General features: G+C 39.5%; 1 protein-coding gene across 1 annotated transcript in view; it reads right to left on the reverse strand.

The window, feature by feature from the left end:
• The window catches only part of jag1b (jagged canonical Notch ligand 1b), a 35,711-nt gene extending 9,363 nt beyond the window's left edge, over nucleotides 1-26,348 (reverse strand). Inside the window, exons 1-17 of the mRNA XM_079842106.1 lie at nucleotides 25,982-26,348; nucleotides 25,414-25,716; nucleotides 16,126-16,183; nucleotides 12,544-12,795; nucleotides 11,261-11,321; nucleotides 8,547-8,677; nucleotides 8,343-8,462; nucleotides 5,603-5,716; nucleotides 5,409-5,522; nucleotides 5,209-5,322; nucleotides 5,051-5,097; nucleotides 3,852-4,025; nucleotides 2,194-2,344; nucleotides 1,342-1,506; nucleotides 727-840; nucleotides 520-633; nucleotides 299-412 (exon numbers count right to left, since the gene is read on the reverse strand). Of these exons, the coding sequence (XP_079698232.1) occupies nucleotides 299-412; nucleotides 520-633; nucleotides 727-840; nucleotides 1,342-1,506; nucleotides 2,194-2,344; nucleotides 3,852-4,025; nucleotides 5,051-5,097; nucleotides 5,209-5,322; nucleotides 5,409-5,522; nucleotides 5,603-5,716; nucleotides 8,343-8,462; nucleotides 8,547-8,677; nucleotides 11,261-11,321; nucleotides 12,544-12,795; nucleotides 16,126-16,183; nucleotides 25,414-25,716; nucleotides 25,982-26,053 (2,218 nt within the window). The 5' untranslated portion in view covers nucleotides 26,054-26,348. The remainder of the gene's footprint in view (nucleotides 1-298; nucleotides 413-519; nucleotides 634-726; nucleotides 841-1,341; nucleotides 1,507-2,193; nucleotides 2,345-3,851; nucleotides 4,026-5,050; nucleotides 5,098-5,208; nucleotides 5,323-5,408; nucleotides 5,523-5,602; nucleotides 5,717-8,342; nucleotides 8,463-8,546; nucleotides 8,678-11,260; nucleotides 11,322-12,543; nucleotides 12,796-16,125; nucleotides 16,184-25,413; nucleotides 25,717-25,981) is intronic.
• Nucleotides 26,349-26,991: the final 643 nt, after the last annotated feature.

Here is a 26,991-nt window from a genome sequence, read left to right on the forward strand (position 1 = left end):
TCAAATTTGCGCACCCTTGGGATTATAAAGTTTGAAAATGTAAAACGCCATAACATTCTACAAACGAGCAATTCGAAAAGTTCTGAAGCACTTGCAAAAAAATAATTTGCTGTCCAGTTGTAGCTTCTAGGTTTGCTATAACTGCATGCAATTCCATGTAAAGGTATGACTTGGCAGCAAGAAGCATGCCACAGGGGTTTGTGGGATTGCTGTATTTTTGTAAAGGCTTGATGCATGTGACAGCTGTATCACATTCTAAGAGAGAGGAAGTGAATGGGCGGGCATCACCCAAACTGACCTATGTTACATGTGGCACCTTCCCAGCCAGGTAAGCACCTGCATTTGAAGGTGTCCCCTTCATCATGGCATGTACCTCCATTGTTGCATGTGGCTTCGTCACATTGGCTATCACCTGAAATTACAGTTGATCCAATAGTAGTTTAGAACTCCATGCGTACGCGCAAGCACACAAACAAAAACTCAACAAACTGGGTGGGTCATAAAAAAAGTATTTCGTACGGGAGTGGCAGGTTTTTCCCTTCCAGCCATTTCTACATTCGCAGTAGAAATCGTTCACCAGGTCTTGACACGCTCCCTTGTTCAGGCAGGGGTTCAAGCTGCAGTCATCTATGTCTGAAAAAATGGGGGGAAAAGAATGAGAAAATCAACTCAAAGAAGCACAAACATTTAGTATAATTAGAGGAAAATCTATTCAAGTGAACGTACTGGTTTCACAGTGAACTCCTTCCCAACCGTCCGCACAAATGCACTCATAAACGTTCACCTTGTCGATACAAGTTCCACCGTTGCGACATGGGTTACTTTCACAATCGTTTATATCTGAAAAATGACCAAAGACACCATGCAATTTAGGATCACCGAGACTAAGTAAATAATCTGATAAGGATGCAAAATATATTGTTTCCTATTGTTATTAGACTACTTTAATTTACTTATATCAGTCAATATACAGCTCTGGAAAAAATTAAGAGACCACTTAACATTGATTTCTCAATGTTAAGTGGTCTCTTAATTTTTTCCAGAGCTGTATATTGTCAGATATTAGATATTTAATTGTGCATGCTTATGTTTTCCTATTTCTATATTTAGAATATATATTCCAAATAAATATATATTTTTAAACTGTACATTTTAATGTTGTGAAGCCTAAATTCCCTCGTAGCATTTTTGTGTGTGTCTTTTTATATTTTATTTAATTAGACAAAATAGTCTAATAGGGTTTTAATATCAAGCAATTATCAGTTAAAATAATTACAGACTTATTGGAAAGATGTGTAATATTAGTGCATCCCTATAATCCAATAATATGTTCGGTCTTACTTTCATGGCAGTATGTGCCTCTGAAACCTTCCTGACACTCGCAGGTAAACTGGCCTCCAGCCTGGCTTCTGCAGCGCCCGTGAGGGCCACAGACGTTGGAGGAGATATATCGCACCCCCTCCGGCGTACTGTTGGATGCCACGGCAACAGTGCAGCTGTCGATCACTGTTAGGGTTTCAATGAAAGAACGAAATCCAGCTGTTAAATCTGGTTTTTGCAGACCGACAGCAAGTGACATAAAATCTACAAAAGCTTGTGACACTAGCCATTCTTCCACTTAACATCAATCCAGGCAATTTATTCAGATATCTTTTGGGGGTTCACTTTCCCAGTTCTACATCTGCTTTTGCAGAAAGAGTGTGTGAGGAGGCCATTTAATGCACATAAGCCCTAATTCTGCACAAAAAGAAACTTGATGGGCTTATCTAGCTGTGGGGTTTGCCTCTCCTCAAACACACACACACATACTTTAAAACATCCAAGGCAGAGAATCCCACCAAGTCATAACCACGGAGAACACACACAGAGCTGTTAAGAAGCTGGCAAATGTTCAGGAGGATTTGGGAATGGGGAAAGTGTTTGAGAGACTGTGTGTATGTGAGCTGTGTGTCCAGAGAGGTTACTGTCAAATAGCTCACTACGGGCTGAAAAAGCCTCATGTAACAAAATATGAGTTCTTTTTTCTCATCTTTCCCCCTGAAGGTGGTGGGAGAGTCCACGGGCCTGTAATCTCGTTTTACTCAGCAGCTGAACAATGGCATGCAACTCGCAGATCAGCTTACTATGGGTTTTAGAGGCGCTTTACAAAGAGACACTGAGACAGGATCCGTCCCGGAGACTGAGATTTCTCACCTTGGCATGATGTGGTTCGACAATGGTCCTTCAGGTGAGAGCAGTTTTTACCCTCGTAGTCATCGGGGCATTTGCAGAAGTAGTCCGAGGCCAGGTTGAAACACTGCGCCCCGTTCTGACATGGGTTGGGCTGGCAGTAATCGATATCCAGCTACACCGGAGAAAGATTTACAAGAGGAGAAAAGAGAGCTCAATGATGAGGGGGAAAATGATATCCAGGCATTTTTGGATTCTTAGAAAACGGAGCAACCCTCAACAGCCTCGACACGGCGTCTGCCAGGAAAAAGCGTACCAAAACGCTCAGGAGAATGAAAACAAATAGAAGAATATTTTATAAAGCTAGCCAAACCCTGCCGGTCTCAAACCTAGCCCTTTTTTCTTTGTCTCTCGCTTTCTTTGGGGTACAACTAGAGCTGGGTGGATGAAGGTATACACTACTGTTTAAAAGTCTAGGTTGAGAAAGATTTTTACTTCTATTCGGCAAGGATGTATTCATTTAAATGTAACATTTATATTTTCTAAACTTTCTATTCCTCAAACAATCCAGAGATGTATTACGGTTAAAGCCCCGTTCACACCGCCAGCGATGATGTCGCCAGCGCCAGAGATTCATGTCGCTAGTGGGCGTTCCCACTATGGGTTGCCTATAAACGTCATTAGCAGATCACCCTCGTCCTTCCATGCATCATTTTTTTTTTAAATGTGTCTCTGTATGTACACAGAGACATATAGTAAAGAACAGGGAAATTGCTAACATCTAAAATCAACATCTCCTCCATCTTAACACGACACCGCAGTAGCAGTGAGCATACGGATCACGTGCACTCCACTGACTTCACTCCTATAGGTTGTCGCTCGCGAAAATCGCTTCTCATTTGCATAAAGTTGAAATTTCTGAACTTTTGTCGCTTGTCTCTCGCTTGACATGCCCACATTCTGTCGCCAACGGTCACTGTCGCTCGTGTCGCCGGAAGTCGCCAGCGCTCCATTGAAATGAATGGGATCGTGTCGCTTTGTCGCTGCGTGTCGCTGGCGGTGTGAACGGGGCTTTACACACAAATATTCAAAAGCACAACTGTTTTCAACATTGATAATAATAAGAAATGTTTCTTGACCATCAAATCAGCATATTAGAATGATTTCTGATCATGCGACACTGAAGGCTGGAGTAATGATGCTGAAAATTCAGAATTTTCACCAAAAACAATTTAAATGTCAAATAAATGCAGCCTTGGTGAGCATAAGAGACTTCTTTCAAAAAAAATTTAAACTAAAGTTTATCGATAGAGGAATGTTATTCTTTATGAGCGTGACTTCAGGACAAGTGTCCAGTTTAGCCACAGTTTAACTGTAGATTTTCAGGGTGTTTATTTTGGTGCATTTTAATACAGAATTCAACTGGAAGCAATTTTATAGCTTTGAAATGCCCATGCAATCATATCTATGTTTTAAGTCTTATTTTTGCTTTAGCATTACATAATGTGAGGCAGACTCAGCATTGATACAAGATTTATTCATTTGTTATGAATCATTTTAAAATAAAGCTTTTGGTTTTTTAGGTCAAAAATAAATACAGTATTTATGTTTGCATTATATAAAGTTACTGTTATATAAGATTTTATATACAAAGACGGCAAAAAAAAAGGAGTTTCTCTCACCTGACACAGCTGACCCGAGAAGCCGGCGGGACACAGGCACTGAAATCCATTAGCTTCGTCCTGACACCGTCCACCGTTCAGGCAGGGACTGCTAGCGCACTCATCCACGTCCTTCTCACAGTGTTCACCCGAGTAGCCAGGAGGGCAAAGACAGCGGTAACCGTTCACCAAGTCCTGTTCGAGAAAAGAGTGAAAATTTAATTTTTATTTTTTTGAAAAAAGCTACCATAGCTCTGTGTACTGAAGTGACTTTCCTGGCAATAACCCTCAAAAAATATTATTCTGTTTTGAGGGCTCACATTTTTCATACAACACTTCTGAGAATGAATGGTATCAAGATGTCAGCCTCAGATGACACACCCATGAACTCTTCATGTTTCTGTTCTGGATGTTTACAAATTCCAGGCTTCTACAATGAGCCCTTTTGAAGACAAACTAGTGACTGGATTTGTCAAAGTTTGAGAGGTTGATGGCATTCAGTCTGAGGGGATTCGGGAGTTTTGTTTGAAGCTGTCAGTAGCAATTATAGGGGATATTGTTGAGTACACCTGTACTCTTTGTTCACTTTGTTCTTAGTTATATCCAATTTCAGATAAACCCATATCTAAACATCATCTATAAAATAGCTGTACTTGGCCGCTTTGCATGCCAGTCTGAAATGCCAGCCCCTTTCCTGCTTACGTGGGCAGATCTTGGACAGAATTGTACACTACCATTCAAAAGTTGGCAAGATTTGTAAAAGGCAAGATTTGTAATGTTTTTGAAAGAAGTCTCTTATGCTCACCAAGGCTGCATGCGTGTTAATATATTATATTTTATAATGTAATTTATTCCTGTGAACCATTTTCAGCATCATCACTCCAGTCTTCAGTGTCACATGATCCTTCAGAAATCATTCTAATATGTTGATTTGGTGCTCAAGAAACATTTCTTCTAATTATCAGAGTTATCAGAGAATTTTTTTTTCAGGATTCTTTAATTAATTTCAATTTTAAGAAAATTTAAAAGAACAGCATTTATTTGAAATCTTTTGTAACATAAATGTCTTTACTGTCACTTTTTATCAATTTAATGCATGAATAAAATTAATTTCTTACTGACTCCAAATGTCTGAACAGTCGATAGTAAAGGGCAATTTTTTATTTTTAAGGGTCAAAGGCTATCAACAAAAACAATGACTACTGAAAGTGAAGTCCTACCTTGCAAGTTCCTCCATTCAAACACTGACCCTTGCAGTCGTTAATGTCTAAAAAAAATGAGAGAAATATTCTGAATTTATAACCCATAAACACAGAACAGAAATAAATCTATGCAAACACATGCAGAGCTAAAACGACTAACAGATTGTTATACTCACTTGTGTCACAATTCTGTCCCGTCCAGCCAGGGAGACACTCGCAAAAATATCCACCAATCAGATTGTGGCATGACTTGGCATTCACACATGGCTTGTCCTCACATTCATTGGCATCTTTGAAAATCATTTTTGTGAATAAGTTAAAAGCATGCACATATTTGGTAAAAAAAATATAGTTAAATGATGAAGTAATCTCTCACCAATCAGACACATTTTGCCGGTCCAGTGAGGAGGGCAGGTACATTTAAAGCCATTGACCAAATCCTGACAGGTGCCTCCGTGTTTGCATGGGTTGGGCATACAGTCGTCCACATCTATAAGAACAGAGCAGGTTAGACACATCAAGTGTTGTTTGGCATCTTCTGTTTGGATTATTGTAAAAAAGCCGTCTTACTGATTTCACATGATGGGCCGCTCCAGCCGACTGCACAGTGACACTCATAACCCTGACTGGTTTCCTTGCATGTCCCTCCATTCGCACATGGGTTGGACAGACAAGCGTGTTCAGCTGTAAATGCAAGCACATAGTCTCACTCGTTTGCGGAATGCAGTTTCAAACACGTACAGCTCTCTTGAAGACAAATGATCATTATATTAAAGAACAACTGTTTTCAACAGTGATAATAATACATGTTTCTTTAGCACCAAATCAGCATATTAGAATGATTTCTGAAGGATCATGTGACACTGAAGTACCAACAAACTGGGGTGAAAAAGATGACAAAGATGCCCCCTCTTACTTATTAGCTCATTAGCTCATTTGCCATTTCCACTCCCTAATATACCTCATTTCATGCTTTGAACTTTGACTAAGCTCACTCACGCAAAAACTCAATGAATCTCTTATTTGCATTTTGTCTACACTTTCTTCAAATGAAAGGATCTGCGAGCGTGTAGAACTCATCAGTCGAAGTCAGTAAACTTTAAAAACTCGTACAGTGCTTTGAGGGATAATGAGCGCATTCTGACTAACCTACAGTTAACACACATCTGATTGGCCATTGCCTTCAACAGACATGCCTGTGATTGGCTACAATTGTACAAAAAGTACAAAAATACGTTGTAAATAGAAAACTTTTTCATAATTAGAAACCTGAGCGCACACACAAAAATACGCCTTTCAGCGGGTACAGAATTGATGTTGGTACTAATGGTACTGTAAATTAAATGTAAATGAATCACACAAATGACCTATTTTGCATTAAAAACAGCGAACTTCGTGGAAAGGTGACACTTTTGCATCCCTGTACAATAATATGTGAGCACAGGACAAGTAAAATGAAGACACAGATTTCATTTTTGAGTGAACTATAGGTCTAATGCGCTCTCAAGTCCACCTCTACAGTGACCAGAGCATGTTGATCTGACCTTTGCACAGTAGTCACATGACTGACCCCATTAACTCAGCAGTTAGTTTAGCTTTTATCTTCCTGCTCAAGACTGAACGATTCCTCCAATGGTTTAGATAGGAAAGATTTCTTCACATTGCCCCAGGAGGTTGTCACCACCCTAAAGGCTTGAATGTGGATCATATGAATCCGAGACGAGGATGGGTAGGGAAAAAAAGCCATAACGGTCCATCTGGCAGATTTCATCACTATACCCATCCAACCATTGACTGTCAAAACAGACGAGATCCACTGGCAGGACATATCATAACAGAGGATTAGCAGACCTGGGCGCACTTCCTGACACTGTAGACAGTTAAGGCCCGAGCTCTGACATCATCTGATCCCCCATAGGCTCTCTACACCCATTCCCATCTACAGTTATACCAGAATACAATGACATTGATGCAGTAAATTGACTTGGTGTCAATTGCAAAATGGCATTGTGTATAAAAGGGACTTGTGCCAACAGAAACACAGAAACCAGCGCATAATGACTGTAAAGATTTATTAAATGAGACAATCAAATCCAGGCTGACTCACTGCATCTTCAAACTGCTCTGTGTATTAGGTTTCAAGCAGCTACGCTGTCATTATGTTTCAGGGTCATAAACGGGGAACGATGGTAAATCTTTTGGGTAGTATTGCTACAATAAAAAACACTGTCAGAATTTTTTTTTACCTTTAGCAGCTTATTACTGGGCGAGTATCCTCAAAGAGACAACTTTGTACCTTATTTACCCCTCAAATGTTCATAGTAGTACACGTTACTACTCTAAGGTAGTAGTATGCATCTTTTAGGGGCAGATAAGTCATAACTTTAAGGGCACGGCCCAAGTGACAAGCTGTTGTACTGCTAAAGGTACAATATTTGCAATTTTTTTCTGACAGTGAATGAAGTGATTCTTTATAATGTTGTGCTTCAATCCAACTCTGATTATATTTAAAATGTGCACTAGCCTGTACACCACAGTTTTATGCTATAGTTATTCAGTTTCTATAAAATGACAAAGAAAATTAGTTCTACTCTTTGCTACAGTACACTCTTGATGAAACTCCTCTGGAACTTAAATCTAATGACCAGAACCAGCTCAAAATTCATTTAGAGCTTTTTACAAGCATTACAAATGTCAAACACACCATATTTAAATACTAAAGGGGAGACCTTCAAATGGACTGATAGGAATGAGAATGACAAAAAGGCCCTGTCCCAAATGCCACCCTGAACACTCGCGGTCTTCCTACAAGTCTGCACTTTCGTGATGTAATGCCTGCTGGGGAGCTTATATGTGACGCATATAGACCGCTAACAAACAAAAAAACCTTCTGAAACCTAAAATGACAAATGGGACACCCCAAGGTCTGTGCATATGACCTTAAGTGCATAAGAAGTGCGCCATTTGGGACAGGGCCATAGAAAAAGGAACAGTATACTTCAAAAAGCACAATACTGACATTTTTGCTGTACAAAACGATTAGTATCAGCCTCAGATGGCACTGCCAACTGTTTGTTCACTAACTGTCTGATGCATATTGCATAGAAAATGGTAAGAATAGCCATTTCCAATTGGTTTATTATTATGATGTATAACTATTTTAGATAAATCCATCCCTAAAGTGCACAGAAGAACAAAACAATATGCAATTTGGCCCTCTTTTCATGTCAGTCAGACAGATATTTGCTGTCTATGTGGTCGTTCTTATTCAGAATCTCCAAACTAAACCACTAAAGCATGACAGACTCACCTCGTTCACAGTTGACCCCAGAGTAGCCGTCTTCACAAGAGCACTGGTATTTGTCAGGCCCCGTATTGCTGCATGTTCCTCCATTCAGACATGGCTGATGTGTTCCACAGTAGTTTAGATCTGAGAGGTAAGAACATTCAGTATTAAGGGTGAATGTTAGAAAGCAAAACAGAGTTAGAATAAATCAAATGAAAATGTGCTTACCTTTGTCACAGAGTTGTCCACCCCAGTTAGTGTCACAGAGGCACTGCCAGGGTTCAACGCAGGTCCCGTGTACACAGCCCGGGTGAGGGATGCACTTATCACAGTACGGACCCTGCCAGCCATACAGACACCTGGAAGGGACAAATATGCCTAAAGTAAGGTTTTATACAATTATATTTGTATTTATTTAATGCAATTACCACTATAATCGGCAACTGTCACCAAATGCCATACAATATATACCTGTGCATTTACGTAAGTTTACGTTTACATACGTTTACGCTTATGATGTGGATAATATGCATTTGAGTGAGAGTTATCATGGACAAAATGAATAACAAGTCAGTAATTTCACGACAAGACTAACGATCCAAAACTATTTTCTAAACAATATTACTTTAATGACATGTTATTTTAATGAACAGAGCAGAACATGTTCTTGTTTACTCTTTGAAAAATTCTAATGATATTCACCAACACCTCTTTTAAAAAGAGTTTGCTTTTCCAATTCTCTCATGTTCTCAAAAGGCGTCAGGGGTAAAGAAGTGCATTCTGTTATAAAGGCAACACCACACAAAAACAACGTGTAACGATTTTCTGAAGTATAATTTGCCATTATTTACTCAAAGTACTTATCAAAACTGTTGTTGTTTTTCAGGGAATTCGATGCTAAAAGGTTACCCTTTCATAAACTGCGTTTTAAAAGTTCGCTCCAGTCCACTGGGAAAAAGGGAACCGCCGACAACTTCTTGTCTGATTATTTAATGCCAAGCCATGCAAACAACAAACAGCAGCTTTAAAACTCCACTGGGTCTTTCAGAGAGACTAACATTAGCTTGTGGCAGGACACTCTGTCTCAATAAAAGCGGAGCGGCTTGGCCCCAGAACTGCTCGGACCGTCTGGGTGGGGGATTGTGTTTGCAGACTGCTCCATTGGCCAATGTATTTATGGCGGGTTCTTTTGCATTCTCACTCCTTTTCCCATGTAGCCATTCTCTGCCCCGGGTATGAAAAAAGAGAGCCTGCCGCAGAACATCTCTAAGCCTGTAATTAAAAGTCATCTCCTAAACGGCTCAGAGATAGCTCTCCCCTACACTAAGCAGGCTAAGCGATAACCTGTTCCTTAAAGAATGGCTCAGATGAGATAGTAAGTCGCTTGAGTGCTCAGCCGCAGGAAAACAGACTACCCTCTGGGGGAAAAAGAAAACAATTAGCCTGAGGCGGCAGTTCAGCTGTAAAAATAAACACGGTGGTTGAGGAAACCTCTCTCTGTGATTAAAGGCAACTATTCTTAAACGTGCGAGAAGATTTCACTATGAGAAACGTTCACAAAACACTGCATTTCAGGTCAGAAAGGTCTCAGAAGCACCTTTGAATGATAATAAAGCAGAACTTTGACGTTAAATCGGCATGGCTGAGACACATTTTCACCCTCTAGGCCTTGACGGTTCCAATATAGCACAGTAAGAGCTCTTGTTACAACAGTTGCACAATTGCATGGTTGTGTGTTCTGGCAAGCTTTCAGTGAGAGATGAATAGGTAATGGATATAATCATGCCAAATGTAACAAAGAGCTGAGGTTTTAGTATACATTGAATTCAGTAGGCTTCTAGCATCGATCTTGAATGCTTTCAGAGATGGTACAATGATAAGAATTAGTCAAACAAACAAGAACTTCATAACAAAACAACACCAGTGTCAGGATGTTGACCAGATCCAAGTAAAAACCTAGAACGAGCCAATGAAAAACCAGAAAATTCTCAATCCAAAACCTGCCACGACTTGCTCCAACCAATAGAAGATCAGTTTGTTGTGAAAGAAATTCAATTTTCATTAACTCGATGCCCTACTCAACACAAACAAGTTACACATGACACATTCCTTTATGAGGACGCAAATACTGTGGACAGCCAATTTTTTTATACACGTAGGATTCGTGCACATTACAAAAGCAAATCATAACTGAAGAAAAGTGCACATGTGGCTATGGAAGGATGAATAAAATCGCTTAATTCTGTTCTCTAGGGAAACAACACAATAGTTGTAGAATAAAACCACCATGTTATTTTATTACATTTTACACGCATATGTAGTTTATGACTTATTTTCGATGTGCATCAGTGTTACAAAAGAGAACAAAAGTATTTATGATGCACCCGGGAGCTATAGCTGTACACACAGATATGCATCGCTTTCTCTTCCCCTGTGGCCAAATTCATACATCATTAGTAAAACAAGCAGTGCATTTTAAAAGCCAATTAAAGGTTCAACTTGGCAGATTATGGTTTGTAGATAAGGCCCTCAACATCTTGCCAGACAAAAGCAAAACATTAAAATAGCTATAAATAGCTTTGTGCTTCTGTTGTCTCCACAACATGGCTTTATTGGCACCGTCTCAGTGCTAAACGCCAGCCATGTTGGAATACTTGTAGGTGAATGTCAGTAATCTGTGCTTTCATTGTCTGTGCACCAGAAACCCTGACAGGTCATTGGGACACATGGATTCTAACACGATTTAACCATGAGCCTTTAGTTGCGGTCAAAGCTTGTACTGTTGCATCTTTCACTCTTTAACAAGGCTCGACTTGTTGCTCAAAATGTTAAAGAGCAAGGCTGAGGACAAAATAAACCCGTTGACATTGCAAAACGTACTTTCTTGCAGGAAATGGCACAAAATGTTATAAGAATGAAGAATACATTTGCAAATAACTCACTTGCAGCCACCTGGTTGCTTACAGGATCCGTGTTCGATGCTGCAACCTTGTCTGCATATAGCTGGAAAACAGAGAAAGAGAAAAGGGAAAAAGGATGAACAAGAGTTCGCTTGGGCCGTGTAAAATAACACCGCGGGCCTCAATGTCCCCTGTTCACCCATGAAAACGTTTTGGGAATGTATGGGGTGGGAATCTTTCAAACCCCAGATCAGCTCACTGAAGCCTACTCTAATTTGAGGCCTGTCGTCAGGCTTTGGGTTCTGCGCTCTCTGCTCACAGCTTATTCCAAACTACCCTCACCCGTCAGACTCTTAAAACGGCAACTGTCTGAAAGCATTTAAATCATGAAATTAACAGAGAAATCAGAATAATCAACATGAAACTCAAAAGTTTACAAATCACTTTTCCTGCCCTTCATGATTGTAAAAAAAAAAAAATTAATAATAATATATATACATATATATACCGATCAGGCGTAACATTATGACCACTGACAGGTGACGTGAATAACACTGATTATCCCTTCATCACAGCACCTGTTAGTCGGTGGGATATATTAGGCAGCAAGTGAACATTTTGGCCTCAAAGTTGATGTGTTAGAAGCAGGAAAAATGGGCAAGCATAAGGATTTGAGTGAGTTTGACAAGGGCCAAATTGTGATGGCTAGATGACTGGGTCAGAGCATCTCCAAAACTGTGGGGTGTTCCCGGTCTGCAGTGGTCAGTATATATCAAAAATGGTCCGTGCAATGGTGAACCGGCGACAGGGTTATGGGCGGCTAAGGCTCATTGATGCACGTGGGGAGCGAAGGCTTGATTGAAAGACTTTTACATTGTTATATATTTATATATCAAAATAAGGCTGTTCTTTTGAACTTTCTATTCATTCTTAATTTTTTTACTTTCTATTCACCCTTAAACACTGATAATAATACGAAGAAATGTTTCTTGAGCATCAAATCGGCATTTTAGAATAATTTCTGAAGGATTATGTTCACTAACTGTCTGAAGACTGGAGTAATGATGCTGAAAATTCAGCTTTGCCATCACAGATATAAATTACATTTTAAAATATATTCAAATAGAAAACACTTATTTTACTTATTTTACAATATAAATGTTTTTACTGTATTGTTCATCAAATAAACGCAGCCTTGATGAGCCTAAAATTCCAGTTTTTCATGACTTTAGAAACCATGTTTATTTGAAACAGGATATTCAATGCCTTTTTTTCTTTGTTAAATGTCTATGAGAACTAAGCAGTGACATAGTCTACTTGCTCACCCGTATTGCAGTCAGGACCCGTCCAGCCTTCCAGGCAGGTCTTGTTGCCATTCTGGTCACAGGTGTAATGTCCAAAGAACTCGTCACGTGGCCGGCAGAACTTGTTGCATCCGAAGCCGTAGTAGTGTTCATCGCAGGTTACCCGGATCTGGTACTCAAACTGGGCGACCGGGCCGTTATGGGTCAGCCTTTGCCATTGTCGATTTGGGTTGATCATGCCAGAGTGGTACGCTTTCTCGATGAGCTTTCCACCTGAACAGTCAGTGTGTGACAGTCAGAAACACCACCACTCACTATTACCAGGAAACTTTAATGTATTGATATCTGGTTGCTCATAGATATTGCTGGCCTTAAATGACCCCTCATGTCTTTATATAGCAGAAGGAAAAGCCACATTCACTATTAATTACATTGTGCAAATAATAAGTAATCCCACTGGCAACCAGTACTCATGACATCAGTGAATAAACAGTTTGTTCTCTCTCTCTCTCTCTCTCTCTCTCTCTCTCTCTCTCTCTCTCTCTCTCTCTCTCTCTCTCTCTCTCTCTCTCTCTCTCTCTCTCTCTCTCTCTCTCTCTCTCTCTCTCTCTCTCTCTCTCTCTCTCTCTCTCTCTCTCTCTCTCTCTCTCTCTCTCTCTCTCTCTCTCTCTCTCTCTCTCTCTCTCTCTCTCTCTCTCTCTCTCTCTCATTCACCCTAGTAGATTTGGATCCCATGTAGAGGGGTGCATTAGATCCAACTGGGCCACAAGAGGGCCTATGAACAATTTGAGAGAGAAAAAAAGTTGGACTATACCAGAAATAAATGTTAAATTATTAATCCTTTTGAATTTTTTAAAACTTTTCTAGATAATATTTTCATTTATTTTGGATTTAGTATAAGGACATTAAGCCCAATTATTAATTTATCTTTATAACATGTATTCACTTTTGCATTTAAAAATACAAGATTCAGGGCAGTGTAATGAAAAAAGACGCTGCAAAACAATGGAAATGCAAAAATGTGTTCTGTGTGAACGGTCCCTAAATGACTGTATAGAGCAGCCTTTATATTTTTGGAAGGGGGTCCATAGGGGATCATCCTTGGCATCAAATTTGAAAACCCCTGCCTGGATTAGAAGAGTAACATTAAATTTAGCATCTGGGAGACACTTACTGGAAACGATTAATGCAAATACTAGTAAATTAAATAAACTGACCTGTATTCCCTTCAAACTCTCTGACCACAATCAAACAAACACGCATGGATTTTATCCTCAAATTCTTATACTCCCAACTAGCAAAAGTAACTAATCTATATTGTTACAGCGATGTGAAATTTCTCCTACCAGAATAATCATACCGCCCATCTCTATTCCCAGCTGTGCTGTTACCCGCAGAAGATGAGGTAAACTGACAGCTTGTGTCTTTCACCATTTCACTCCTGAATCTGACTAGGACGAGGGACTGTGAAATGTCTTTTCCTCCCTTTCACATAGACACTTATCTCTAAAGTTAACCTCAGACCAAGAAATCTCCTCTGCAAACATATGCATCATGCGTAGATTTTACTATCATTCCCAGAGAAGGCAGAATAAGTGAAAAGAGATGATATTATGGAGGCCAGGTGGCCCTATAGTTCATATGACTTCGGAATGCAGAGAGTCGTTGTGGCATTTCACTTGCACCCTGAGCCCTGCGGCAAGAGCCAAGTGTCATGTCTTTACTATCTGCAGCCTGATCCACTTCACTGTGGGGTGAGGAAGTCGCATTAAACTGACAGAAAAAAATCTTCTGCGCTCTCAGGACAAAGACTAAGGAGAGGTGCTTGAAAAAATGAAAAAGGAATATCTTTTCTTACTGTATTCTAGTTAGGACAGTAGTAAATATTAAGGTTCAAACGTTTGGGGTCAGTTTATTTTAAGAAACTTTTATTCAGCATTAGAATTGCAAAGTTTCCATAAGATTTTTGGGAAATCTTCAGAAACTTTTGGAAAGCATCTGGAAATTTCCAGGCTCTTTGCAACCCTATTCAGCATTAAATGAATCAAAAGTGACAGTAAAGACGTGATGCTATATGATTTCTAATGAATTCCGTGTTGTTCTTTTTGAACTTTTGACTATCACATGAATCCTATTCATCAAAGAATTATGAAAGAATGTATCACTGTTTATATTCAAAAATATGAAGCAGTACAACTGTTGATACTCGTTGATTCTTGAGCAGCAAATCAGCATATTAGAATCATACTATGAATGATTTCATATTAGAAGGATCCTGTGACACTGAAGACTGGAGTAAGGATCCTGAAATTGTAATTTTAAAATATATTAAAATATTATAATTTGTAATATTTCACAATATTACTGTCTTTACTGTATTTTTGATCAAAAAAAGCATAGGACACATTTGCAACTTGTAATGCATACTGTATACTGTACATCAAATTCATGACTTTGGTGTTGCTAGCGCCATGTTCTACTGGTACAACTTTAAGGTCCAGTTTCACAGACAGGGCTTAGACTAAGTCAGGATTAGGCCTTAGTTCAATCAGGGCATTTAATAAGCTTTTATAAACGTGCCATAGAAAAACCCCCCCACTGCTTTCAGTTAAAACAGCTGATAATATGAATTCTAGTCTGGGACAAGCTTAAGCCTTATCTGTGAAACCAGGGGTAAAAGTACAAAGCTTTGGCCTAAATCTGCCTTTGCTGCACAAAATGTTATTTTACAATATTTATGAAACTGAAGTTGTTAGAATATCTTCTCAAAACACAGCAAAATCTCAAATGTAGGCAAGGCTGAATTGGCAGCAGATTTGGGGATTTCCAGATTCTAATATTTCATTCAAAGATTTAAAGTCTAATAAGCAGAAACAAATACCTCTCGAACTTAGCAGGGCACATATTAAGAAGTTTTTGAAAACTCAGACTCAGAAAAGCCATTAGCATATGCAGTCTATAACCCGATACATACTGTAGAATACCAGACAAGGGTACAACTTCAACATGTAAGCGTTTCTGCAACAACCACTTTGAACTTAGGATATCTGGACATAGCTGCAAGTCGCTATATCAAAGTTACTGGTAACACAACCCAGTAGAGCTGTTCAAATGAACTCCACCAGACTCAGTTTAGTGTCTAAATGGGATTGTTTCTGGAGTGTTAAGCCCTGTTGAGGTGTAAGAAGAGAGAGGTTATAGCAAACATAACCTTGCGCTTGAGCTATGCACCGTGACAGAGAGGCCGTGAGACCTTGACTGCCAACACCTGCCATTAGTCATCAGGTATTCGGAAACATTTTCATAAGCATGAGGCCCCCTCAACAATGTTTCTCACAGACACACACACACACACACACACACACACACACACAGTCTTCCTCTTCTTCTCTACCCTGTCCTGTCAGACACACCTGTCAGCACATTTGGTTTAAAGACTAGTGAGCTATGAGCGGAAATGGAAAAAAAACAACTTAAATTTCTTACATTTCCCAAAGTTTAAACGGAAAAAAAAGAAAACCAAACAGGCACAAAGAAATCAACCAAAAAGCAAACAAAACAAAAAGTGCAACAGATAGTGAGTATAAAAACCCTGCTACTCACTTTCACTGGCGGTATCATTATTGAAGTCCAAGGCCTCCATTATCAACGTGTAGGACCTCTGGAAGAGAAAAACACACACGCAGTCAGCAATGAAACCAAAACAAAGAAACATCAAAGATCATTTTACATCAACAGAGCTTTAGTCAGGGACCTTGACTCGTAACCAATAAACACCAATGACAAAATATGACCATGGGGACATGCTGAGAAATGTGCCGTGAAAGATCAGAAGAACAACACAACCTTCACCTTATCTGGCAGTGCTCTCCCAACATGTTGGTCACATACAGTATCACCATCTTTACAATTCAAACAATGACTGGCAGACTGACAAGCATCCTTGTTTTAGTTATCTGACTGTGGGAAAACGAATCAAAAGAACCAAGCAGCTCTCTGCCTGTCAGTCATTTTGAGTCAGCCATAAATGACACCATTAAAAACAGAAAGCTTTTAATGCTTTTTGGCCGTTCATTTACACAGCAAACACATTTTGGGGGCCTGAAAACACACACTTTTGGAAACGGGTTTACGTCGCAGTAGCCTTTCCATCACAGATTTCCGCAAAACTTTTGCAATATTTTCTAAATGTCGTTAAAGAACGATTGCGAAATGACGGCGTTTCCATTATCCAATGTTATGTGACTTTTTTCCCCCTCTCGCGATAAGTCATTTTAAAAATCATGGTGTTGGATGTTTGTAGGTTTACACATATTGCAGTCACCACACTAGCCATTATTTTTAATCGAAGGAGACGAGGCGTGTTTTTCAAGCATTAATATCAAGGCAAGCCCTTTCCAATGGCAAGGTGGCAATGGCAAATATGAGGTGTTTCTAGGATGTTATAGTACACGAATTCACAGAGGAACTGTGAATTCAGAATTATCATATGACTTTTATGTACGCCAGCCGTGACCTGTAAATGCGAAAACCATCCATTGCAGTTTTGCAGAATATTCCTTTTCGGATTGCCTGAAAAACCACCTCATGTGAGTGTTTTTGCGTTTCCATTGGGCGTATTTTCAATTCGCGATTTAAATTTGCAAATAATGAAAACGCAGCTAGTGTAAACTACAAAAATTTGTGAAAACGGTGATGAATATTGTGTGCTCAGTCTATAGGCACGTAGTTTCTTAAAAAATTGACATCGCCAACTACTGGCCTGGCATGAATAATACAGCATTTTTAGTAATTTTCACGGATCCGTGTGAACAGGGATTGTTTTAACGTTGTTTCATGTAAATGTACCATGACTTTCATAGAACAGTGAAACGTTATAAAAAATTTTAATCAACTAATTTTTTCATTCAAACTGGAAATTAAAACCAAGCAATAATTAAAAATACAACAACAACAGATCAAAAAGATTTAGGCTTTCCATTGTTCTTAAACATTGCAGCATCAGGCTGTTTCTCTTCATTCTGATTTTTTTTTTCTTCTCCAGATAATAATGAAATTTCCAGAAATGACAGACCTCGGACGTAAAAGATGTGTGTTTATTATGTGTGAGGATCTAGTGGAGTTGAATCACTGGGTCATGTTAGTCTCACTGACAGTTATGTGGCATCAGTTCAGCGGTCATTGTAAGGACATTAAGTCCAACATTTTGTACATTCAAAGAAGCTCTACTATCATAGTACTATATTGCTTTATTATGCAAACAGCCGTTTAATTTGCAGACTGACAAAGTGGAAGAAAACATCTACACTATTCTATTTATATATTCATATAATGGTTGAAAAACACAGTGATGGAATTGGATGGAGACATCATAGTTCTTTGATAAATACCATGATGCTAAATGACTATTCATGTACTACATTATTTACATAGTTTCTTTCACCCAAGAGGTCAAGGTTTTAGCTGGCTATCACGACCCAGTGACCGCCTACTGGTAGAGATGCCGTAACTACACCATTAGGGGCTAAAAAAACTTTCTCCATTGACAACCATAAAAAAAAAAAAAAAAAAAAAAAAAATATATATATATATATATATATATATATATATATATATATATATATATATATATATATATATATATATATATATATATATATATATTATGTATATATATATATATTATGTATATATATTATATTATGATACATATTTTGCCAGTGGCCACATTTAAAAGTGGAAAATGAACTCATAATAGTTCCTAGTGAACAGTTTGGAAGTGTGCTTGTTTTTGTGGTGCAGCTATGTCACGATGATGTAATTTTTCTGCCAGTCGTAGAGACCATGTGATTAGTCAAATTACATTTATGGCTCAGGTTATTGGCTAATGTATGTAGATCTGAGTGCACTTGTCCAACGGTGGCAGAATTCAAATTGTGGTCTAATTTTCTGTACTAGTTGAGCAATAGGAATGCTAACGGTTTTCTCCAGGTATTATAGACTTCCTTGGTTCAACCAAGGTACATATTTGAAATGTGTATATATATACTGTGTTATTTCTTCCACATAATGTTTTAAAGTACAGGACATACACAGAGTAACAAATTCCCACTAATGTCCATTCTGCATAATTACCTCGCATATCAGACAGAAAGATTTACGAGGAGAAGAAAATAGCAGGTTGAAAGTGGACTTTTTTTCTTTGAAAAACCCACAAAAATCCCCTTTCACTTCTCTCTTTCAGGTCTTTTGTGTGCAGTGTTTTGTTCCTCTTTTTCCCCACGGAGAGGAATGCGGAGTGAGGATCTGAGGGAGTTGCGGGGGGTGCGCTGCTTTTAGCATGACTCCAATGCAGGCCGAGATCTCTGGAGGGCTTGGCTACATTTCAGCACTTCTGAAACGCTTTGTCTGACTTAAGGTCATCATGGCTCTCACCGGTATCAGGTAACAAGAGTCGGAGAGAGAGAGAGAACGAGAGAGAGAGAGATTACTCCGCCTGAGAGAATAAAATGTGCGTCCATATCTAGATTTCAGTGTTAGAAGTCGAACGGAAAAAAACAGAAGTATATGAGAGAAAACGAGCGTGTGTGCGAACGTGCCTGTGCCAGAATTGAAGCGTCTCTTTTCCGGCACCTACTTGTCAGATTCACACTCTCGTACTCTTGACGAGGCACCACGGAATTTCCAACATCACCAAGGTTCTCACTGTCCTTTTGCAGCACGACAGACCATTGAAACAAACCAACGCGCAGCACCTCTCACTGTACAAAGGGCTAAAATTAGTCTGTGTCATTCTGATCTCAATGACCTGAAGAATATCAAGATAACCACCTTGCCAAAACAAAGCAGCCCCTTAAGTGGAAAATGTCAAGTGGTACTTCAGATGTGCCAATAACTATCAAAATTGTAGCCGATAACTGATAAATGACCAATGTTAAAACTCTATACTATTTTAAAAATAAAACGATAACAGCTGAAATCAATAATTTTAAATGTTAGAAATTAATTTAGACATCTAAATGTAAAACAAAAAAAAGTGAAACTAACAATTGAATATCTATAGCAACCGATGCAGATTAAAAAAACATTTTGGTGTTTTTTCAACATTATCGTAACGTCAACGGAATCGACCAATAAAGACTTATGTTATACGATTTGAAAAATATGCCATGCTTATAAGATGTGTTGATTGTGTGCCTGCAAGGCGTGCTAGCGATTTTTCAACTGGATGATGAAAAAAACTTGAATCCAAGGAGCTCTAAAAGAAATGTAGTATTTTTCATCTGAGCTACTCGTGCTTCATGTGTTGGCGATTACATTGCTGTTGACCATCTACACATGTTAAACTCACAAATAAAATGTTTAGGTTCGATTGCAGCTGTTTGGGAAAGAAAGCAGCAATGATTGATTTTATTATTGTTATTTTTAAATGTACTCTATATTAAGCGTTTGGTAAGGAGACCTCACAACTCTGAAACCAAAATGAAAAAAAGAATACAGTCTGCATAATAAACCAAACAAAGGAATTTTCCAAATTAAGTAAAAGAAATGTATATTGGTATAGGCATCAGCGTTTGGCCAAAATGACTTAAAAATATCGTAATATGGACAAAAATCTAATATCGTGCATCCCTAGTGCCGATATTGTTCATTCGGTTTCAAAGAGGAATTACGATTCTCTCATGATTCTGAACAGACAACTAAACAAAATAACATGCAATTTACTAGAGGTTCTGACAAAATGATAATTACTGCAGTCTATTTAAAATGTTTAATAAATCTGGATGAATTGGTGTGAAAAATTAATGATTCAATGACTCACTCATAAATACTTAATTGTTTCATTACTAGATGAATCAGGGTTTTTTGAACGAATCTCTTGAATGAATGATTCAAAGGCAAATGCATTTTTTGCCGTCTCTTGTCGCCACCTACTGGTGTAACGATGTAATCGATACAATCGTTTGAAATGTCAAGTTACTTTCAAAAGGTGATTTGCTCTATTTTGATCATTACCGTAGACATCAGTGTTTATATCCGAACTATAAACTTTTATCCCAGTTCTTCTGAATATTTGTAAGAGAAATAACAATACTGTGTGGTTGAAAAGACAGTTTGTGAAGCGGTTTCATACTTATACTATACATGACCACTGCTCTCTTTGGATCAACGGCAGCGCCAACAGATCTAAATGTTCTGGTGTGATTTTGCCAAAGGTTTAATAGACACAGGCGAATCGTTGTCATTTAGGAATGAGATTGCGTGGGAGTTTGAATCGAGACGCAATCTTTTAATGATTAATCGTGCCGCTTTAGATTCTAGCCCTCCCATCTAAGTGGAATTAAGAATACAATTAAGACTTATTGGGACCCCACTAGAAGTTTACCGAGCTCCCTGATTGAGAACCACTAGATTAAGACACATTTAGACGAGATGCATTTTTTACAAAGCACATGGCTAAAATGCTCAATAAACTATTTAAAAAGGCAAGATGCAACATCCATCTGCACGTAGCAGCAGTGGTGCTTCAAGTACATAAATCAAAAGATACAACTTCTCGAAGATTTTACTGTGCATACTCTAGCACCAGCACCCAATACTAACATTAACTACTCAAACTCACTAACCAATTACTCAGCCACCACACAGCGACAAATCTTTTACAGTTGCCATGTTTATGTGCAAATATCAGTTTATTTGATGCAAGCTGTGTCACCTCTGCAAGCTGTGTTGAGATAAACTTTGTCCTTCCTCTCCCTCTCCATACTTGAACGCATTGTGAACACAAACATGCTGTTGATTCGCAGCCCGCATTGAATGGTCAAATCTTGCCAGTTTATGTATACCAAGCTCACAGCTCACTGATATCAACTGCCCTGCTCTTTCAAGTGCCCGCTGCTGTATATTACGGACATGCCCAGACATGAGCTTGCACAACCTCCCACAAGACCAGGGGCAACATCACCGTGACTAAAAAAAGTTATGGACTTAGTAATCCAAGTGATTGTTTTACCTGTTTCTGCATTTGGCAAACGCTTCCATCCACTGCGAATTACAATGCATTGTAGGCGTTGTATGGCGTTGAGCGCCAAATTTTGTCTTGCAAGGGGTTTAATTCCGTCTGGCTTTTTTTAAGGAGTGGAAAAATAAGAGGCAATGGGAGTAATTAACAAATAAACACGCTAAATGAATGAAAAACAATCACATAAAACAAGAGTGCATTTTTTGGGTCAGAAGAAGGGAAAGGGGCCGCAATGGATCTCACTCCATAACTCATAATATGGTTATCAGCTCTACTGCCGCCAGGTTCATTTTTCCCATGCTTGTCACTGACCTCAGTGTCATCATTGAACTAACTATCCCCCGCACTAGTCTCCCAAACTTAACATGGCATTTGTCTTATCTGTCTCGGCCTACATCTGATAAAGGTCTACACTTGCTCCCAAACCCCCTTGAACTCCCCCTTGTGATGTTTTTGGCTTCCTCAAATGGCTGAGTCTCCTAGTATTGTGCGTTATTTGCTTTTATCACACCCACTTGCTGTGGGAATCTGTCGAGTGATGTCTCCGCTGGTAAAAGTGCGATTGCTAATAAGGAGAGGCTGACATGAAGAGTGACAAATGGTCTCCGCAATGGCTCCGGATATACTCCGCCAGATTCCAATCAATCAAAGACAACAGGGTTTACATTAGCGGCTCGGACAACTAGATTATGACCAAAAAGGTAGACACCCTTTTTTTTTTTGCCTTTCAGAAGGTGCAATCACAGGAGGAAGGCTTTTTTTTTTTCTGGGAGATTCCTATCAGGAGTGGTGGCCAGAGATAAGGGGGGCTCGCAGGGGAAAGCTTTTAACAATCTTTCACTGCTCTCTCTGGCGTGGAAAATGAGACAGGCTTTCCTGATAACAGGTCTGTCAGTCACCTGTGCGCACACAAGCGCTACTGGCAGCCATCTAATCTCCTGTCACTCACGGAGGTGATCACAGGCAGGGACTGAGAAGAGAATCGGATCAAACGGCACATCAGCTGTCAGATATCTAGTTCGAAAGGGGAGTATTCAAAACTAGATATCTCAATAAAACAAAATGTTTCCTGGTAACATCGTGAGCCGAGTAAGTCATGTGTGAGGTGATTGAGAAAAGTTAGCTAAACAGAACATTAGAAGCACAGGACTTTACAATGGCCTAACAATACCTCATTTAAGACCTTAACAAGGGCGAGAAAAAAGACAAACGATGCATTTCCCCGCTCTATGGCTTGAGTAATGTGCGCTTAAGTGCCACATCAGAGGGGACCGTATAAAGCAAACATGTCATTATCCCCTTAGCTGCCCGTAGCGCTTTCCCTCAGGCTTTCAGACGGTTCACCTGCATTTTTATTCCCAGCTTGCTGTCTTTCCCACACTCCCAAAAAAATTCTGTAGAAACATTTTCACTCACAAGTTGTCAAATTAGAATCGGCAAGTAATGCATTGAGAAATTTTGAAGTAGAAAGACAAAAAAATTATTTGTACTAAATAAATCATCTCTCAGTACAATGGCATAAGAGAAATGTGCTCAGAAAAGCAAAAGAGAACTTTAAAATCTGGTTTGGATTGCTTTTGTGTTTACTTTGAATGGGACATGCATTAAATGCACACATAAATACTAGTTTGGCTTTTGGGAAAGGGAACGGGTTCACAGACCATTAAAAAGGATGGAAGATGGGACAGGAAAAAAGGAATTATCCAATTTGTTGGTGAACCAGCATTTTGGCTCATGCTGAGCAGACAGGCCCCCAGGTGCATTCAGGGCCACGAGGCCAGAGAGCAGCGCTGTAATTTGCTGAAACGGCCAGTATGAGAAGTAAGGTCAGGGCTGGGGTGGGTTTGTCTAGGAGCCGATCTCATCACTGCTGAGTCGAGCGCAGCTTCCTGTTGCTTGCCCTGGGCCGGCATTATTCCTGGACTGGCTCCATTATGCACAGTAATCCTCCCTGTAGCCAGTTTGGCCCGGCTATTGTCACCCCCTGTTTCATGTTCGCTGAAGCTGGCTCTGTCTGGGTGGGCCATTGCCTAAAACCCTCGCTCTCTTTTTACTCTCTACACCCCTCTCTAAAACTAAAAGCACAGGGCAAATGCAGTAAAAGGTGCGAAATAAATGGGTGGTATTCCTGTAAATGAAACATTTAAAGTTTGGCAACGGGATTTGGCTGTTGTGTCTGGGAACTTGCTGAGAGTAATTACCAAGGGTTGCAAAGTTAAAAGGTGCCATACCTAGTCTCCAGTCAGCCATGACTGACACAAAGCCTAAACTTCAACTCTCCCCAGCTGCCGACCAAAAAAATAATTAGTCACTGACTGAAGTGTCAATGTAATTTGAAATGTAATCATAATTTGGATGATTAAAAGAAACCATTTGCAGTATGCTTTGGAAGTGCACATCACAAAAATAGCTGATGTGTTATATGATCAACACATGCCCACTGGCCGTCTAGTTCACATACTGGACAGGTGGGCAGCTCACTGGGGCGACCAGTTCAAACAGGGACACGTTTGCTTTGTCAGACCGACAGTTTGTCCTTTGAATTCTTTTTTATTTTTTATCATTTGACCCCGCTGAGAATGTATCCACAATGACATCATCAAGCGAGCAGGTGCACAAGCGCACACGCCAACAGAACGTGCGGAAGGACGGTTCAACGCCCCCACAGTCAAGAGCTCCTGAGAAATGAACACAAGTACAAGGTTCCCACCCTTTCTGAACAATGTATTTTCACAACTGTTGCATGACTTTTAGGATTCGAGTCATTTACATAACTTTTACAGCCCTCGTGTTTTCCAGCACCGTGGGAACCATCTCAGTGAGCTATTTCTGAGTGGGCATTCCTGAAGAACTACATAGATTAATACCACAAAAATAGCTCCAACTAAGGTATTGTTACCAAAATAAGCAGTTTAAGGTTACACTCCTCCAAGGTACGATCCCCAAACAGACTCCCACCCAACCCTTTGACCCTCAGATTTTCTCAGATTGACAATTCCATTAAGAACATTAACATCACTACGTTATGTTTAATGGATCATTAGAAAATATAATAATTTATAATTTACCAATTGATCTACGTTACGTTCTCCATTGGCCCCCTGGAGTAAGATCAAGGACTCCCAGGGGTCCACAGGCCCACAATTGATTTAGTTGATACAGCCTAAATGTACATTGGCTGACATCACACTTCCATAACACCAGTGCATATCATAACACACAGGTTTACTGCAAATCACCTGTAGTTTGGACTGGCTTGATAACACGGGTTATAAAAGCCCCTTAAACGGATGACTACCATTTCAAGAGATCACGGTCGACTCATAAATTCTTTAGAGCTGCAAGACAAACATTGGTAAATCTCTCTTCTGTGGAGCTTCAGATCATGTGCTTCACACCAAACAAATCTTCTTTTATTTGCATTCTAATGCACTGACACAAATGAAGAGGTTGAGTAGGTGCAAGATATCTGTTTATTTGATGTATTTATTTACCAAGTTAGCTGACTGCCAGAAACAACATTTAGGAGCCGCTGATGATGAGGAGTGAATTTACTGCAGGCCACTGTCAACAGGCATGAAGTGCTAATAAATGTTTTATACCCCATTCATTTAACATTTACATTTTATTTTGACATTCAGCTCGACTTTCTTTATCAGTAAATACATACAAATATGTGTTATGAACTGTGGCAACACCTTGAAAATATAATTCAACTTAGATTCTCGATTTTATCCCGCGCACGTGGATCGAAACATTGCTATGATGTACTGCATAATTGACGTTGCGTCATCATAACACGCTATGACCTCATTAAATATACTCTAAAACAAGAAATCGCCATGAGAAAAGGAGGGACGTCTACTCACCGGCCAAGCAAAACTGAAGGGTAAAACAATCCTAGACTTTTCACTCCGCGTTCCCTTGGTCGAAAATTTATTCCCACCGAGAACGGGCGTAGATCCAGTTCCGAAACTGCAAGCCCCGGCCGCGGAAACTCGCGATTGATATTCCTTCAGACAAACTTTAAAATATGTATCACATTCGTCCCGCGTGCATTTGCGATCCGCCGTGTTCCTCGCGCCGTCACAGCACGAGCCGTTCTGCAGCTCGCCGTTCGCGTTCTGCATCGATACGATTTCCAGCTCGAAGTGTCCCGATGCGTCAGACACCTGTTGAGCAGAACAAACTTTAAAATCTGTGTATATAGAGTACAGTAAGATCAAACTGCTCTCGTTTTATAAAACAGCCAAACTGTTTGCCTAGTCTGTCAATGTCCATTCGAAAAAGACTTTTGCACTGCGGGTCCAAACAAAGTTGTTGTTTTTTTATATATCCATGCTATTTTCTAAATATATATATAACTTTGGGATTAATTTATATGCATAACGCAAATATAGGGAGAAAAAACATTTTAATGATTTAAAGCAGACTCACCTTCGTCGGCAAGCATAACAAAAAGGCATGAAGGTAAAAAGCAGAAAATACTGAACTCCGTCGCACAATCATGCCTTCTTGTTGGTGTTGCGTTGAGACTCAGAAGTTCTAGCCGCCTCACGGCTCTAATGTACTCCACGATTTAACATGCACCGGATGGAGAACAACTTTATTTCTTTCAGAAGCCTGTTTTCCAATGTGTAGGAAAGTGCCTCCTATTATCCAAGCGTATCTGCAATTCTTATCTTTCTTATTCTGCTTCTCTCTCTCTCTCTCTCAGCGGCGGGTATACATTACACAGAAGCCATGAGAGCGTTTGTCCGCGACTGACTGACTGCGCATTCAATACACCAAGTTCAGTTAATGGGGGTGGCAAACGCATGCGTAATTTTAATATTCAAAAGTTAAAGGGCGTGGTTTGTAGGAAAGCCCCGCCCGTGTCCCCCAGGCCCCAGCCCCAGAAGATGACGGGTTTATCTGTGTGAGACTCACAGAGTTCAAACCGCATGTTCTTACACTGCGAAAACGTACTTATTTAAAAGGGAAAGGAATGCAAAATACTACAGTAATTAGCTAGGCTAACTGTATGTTACCTTACCATATATGGTGACATTTTTTTAAATTGCATACACTTGTAGGCTACTGCAAAATGTTATAAAAACACAAAATATCTTATAAAGTAAGATACAAGTTCATAAAAGTTTTATAACTGGGTAATACATGTTCTTTATACATATTTAACTGTAAACACGTCAATCAATCTATCTATCAATCTCTCTATCTATCCATCCATCCATCCATCTGTATCTCTTCTATCTATCTATCTATCTATCTATCTATCTATCTATCTATCTATCCATCCATCCATCCATCCATCCATCCATCCATCCATCCATCCATCCATCCATCCATCCATCCATCCATCCATCCATCCATCCATCCATCCATCCATCCATCCATCCATCCATCCATCCATCCATCCATCCATCCATCCATCCATCCATCCATCC

The sequence above is a fragment of the Gobio gobio genome, assembly GCF_949357685.1.
Source record: "Gobio gobio genome assembly, chromosome: 18".
Classification (NCBI taxonomy): domain Eukaryota; kingdom Metazoa; phylum Chordata; class Actinopteri; order Cypriniformes; family Gobionidae; genus Gobio; species Gobio gobio.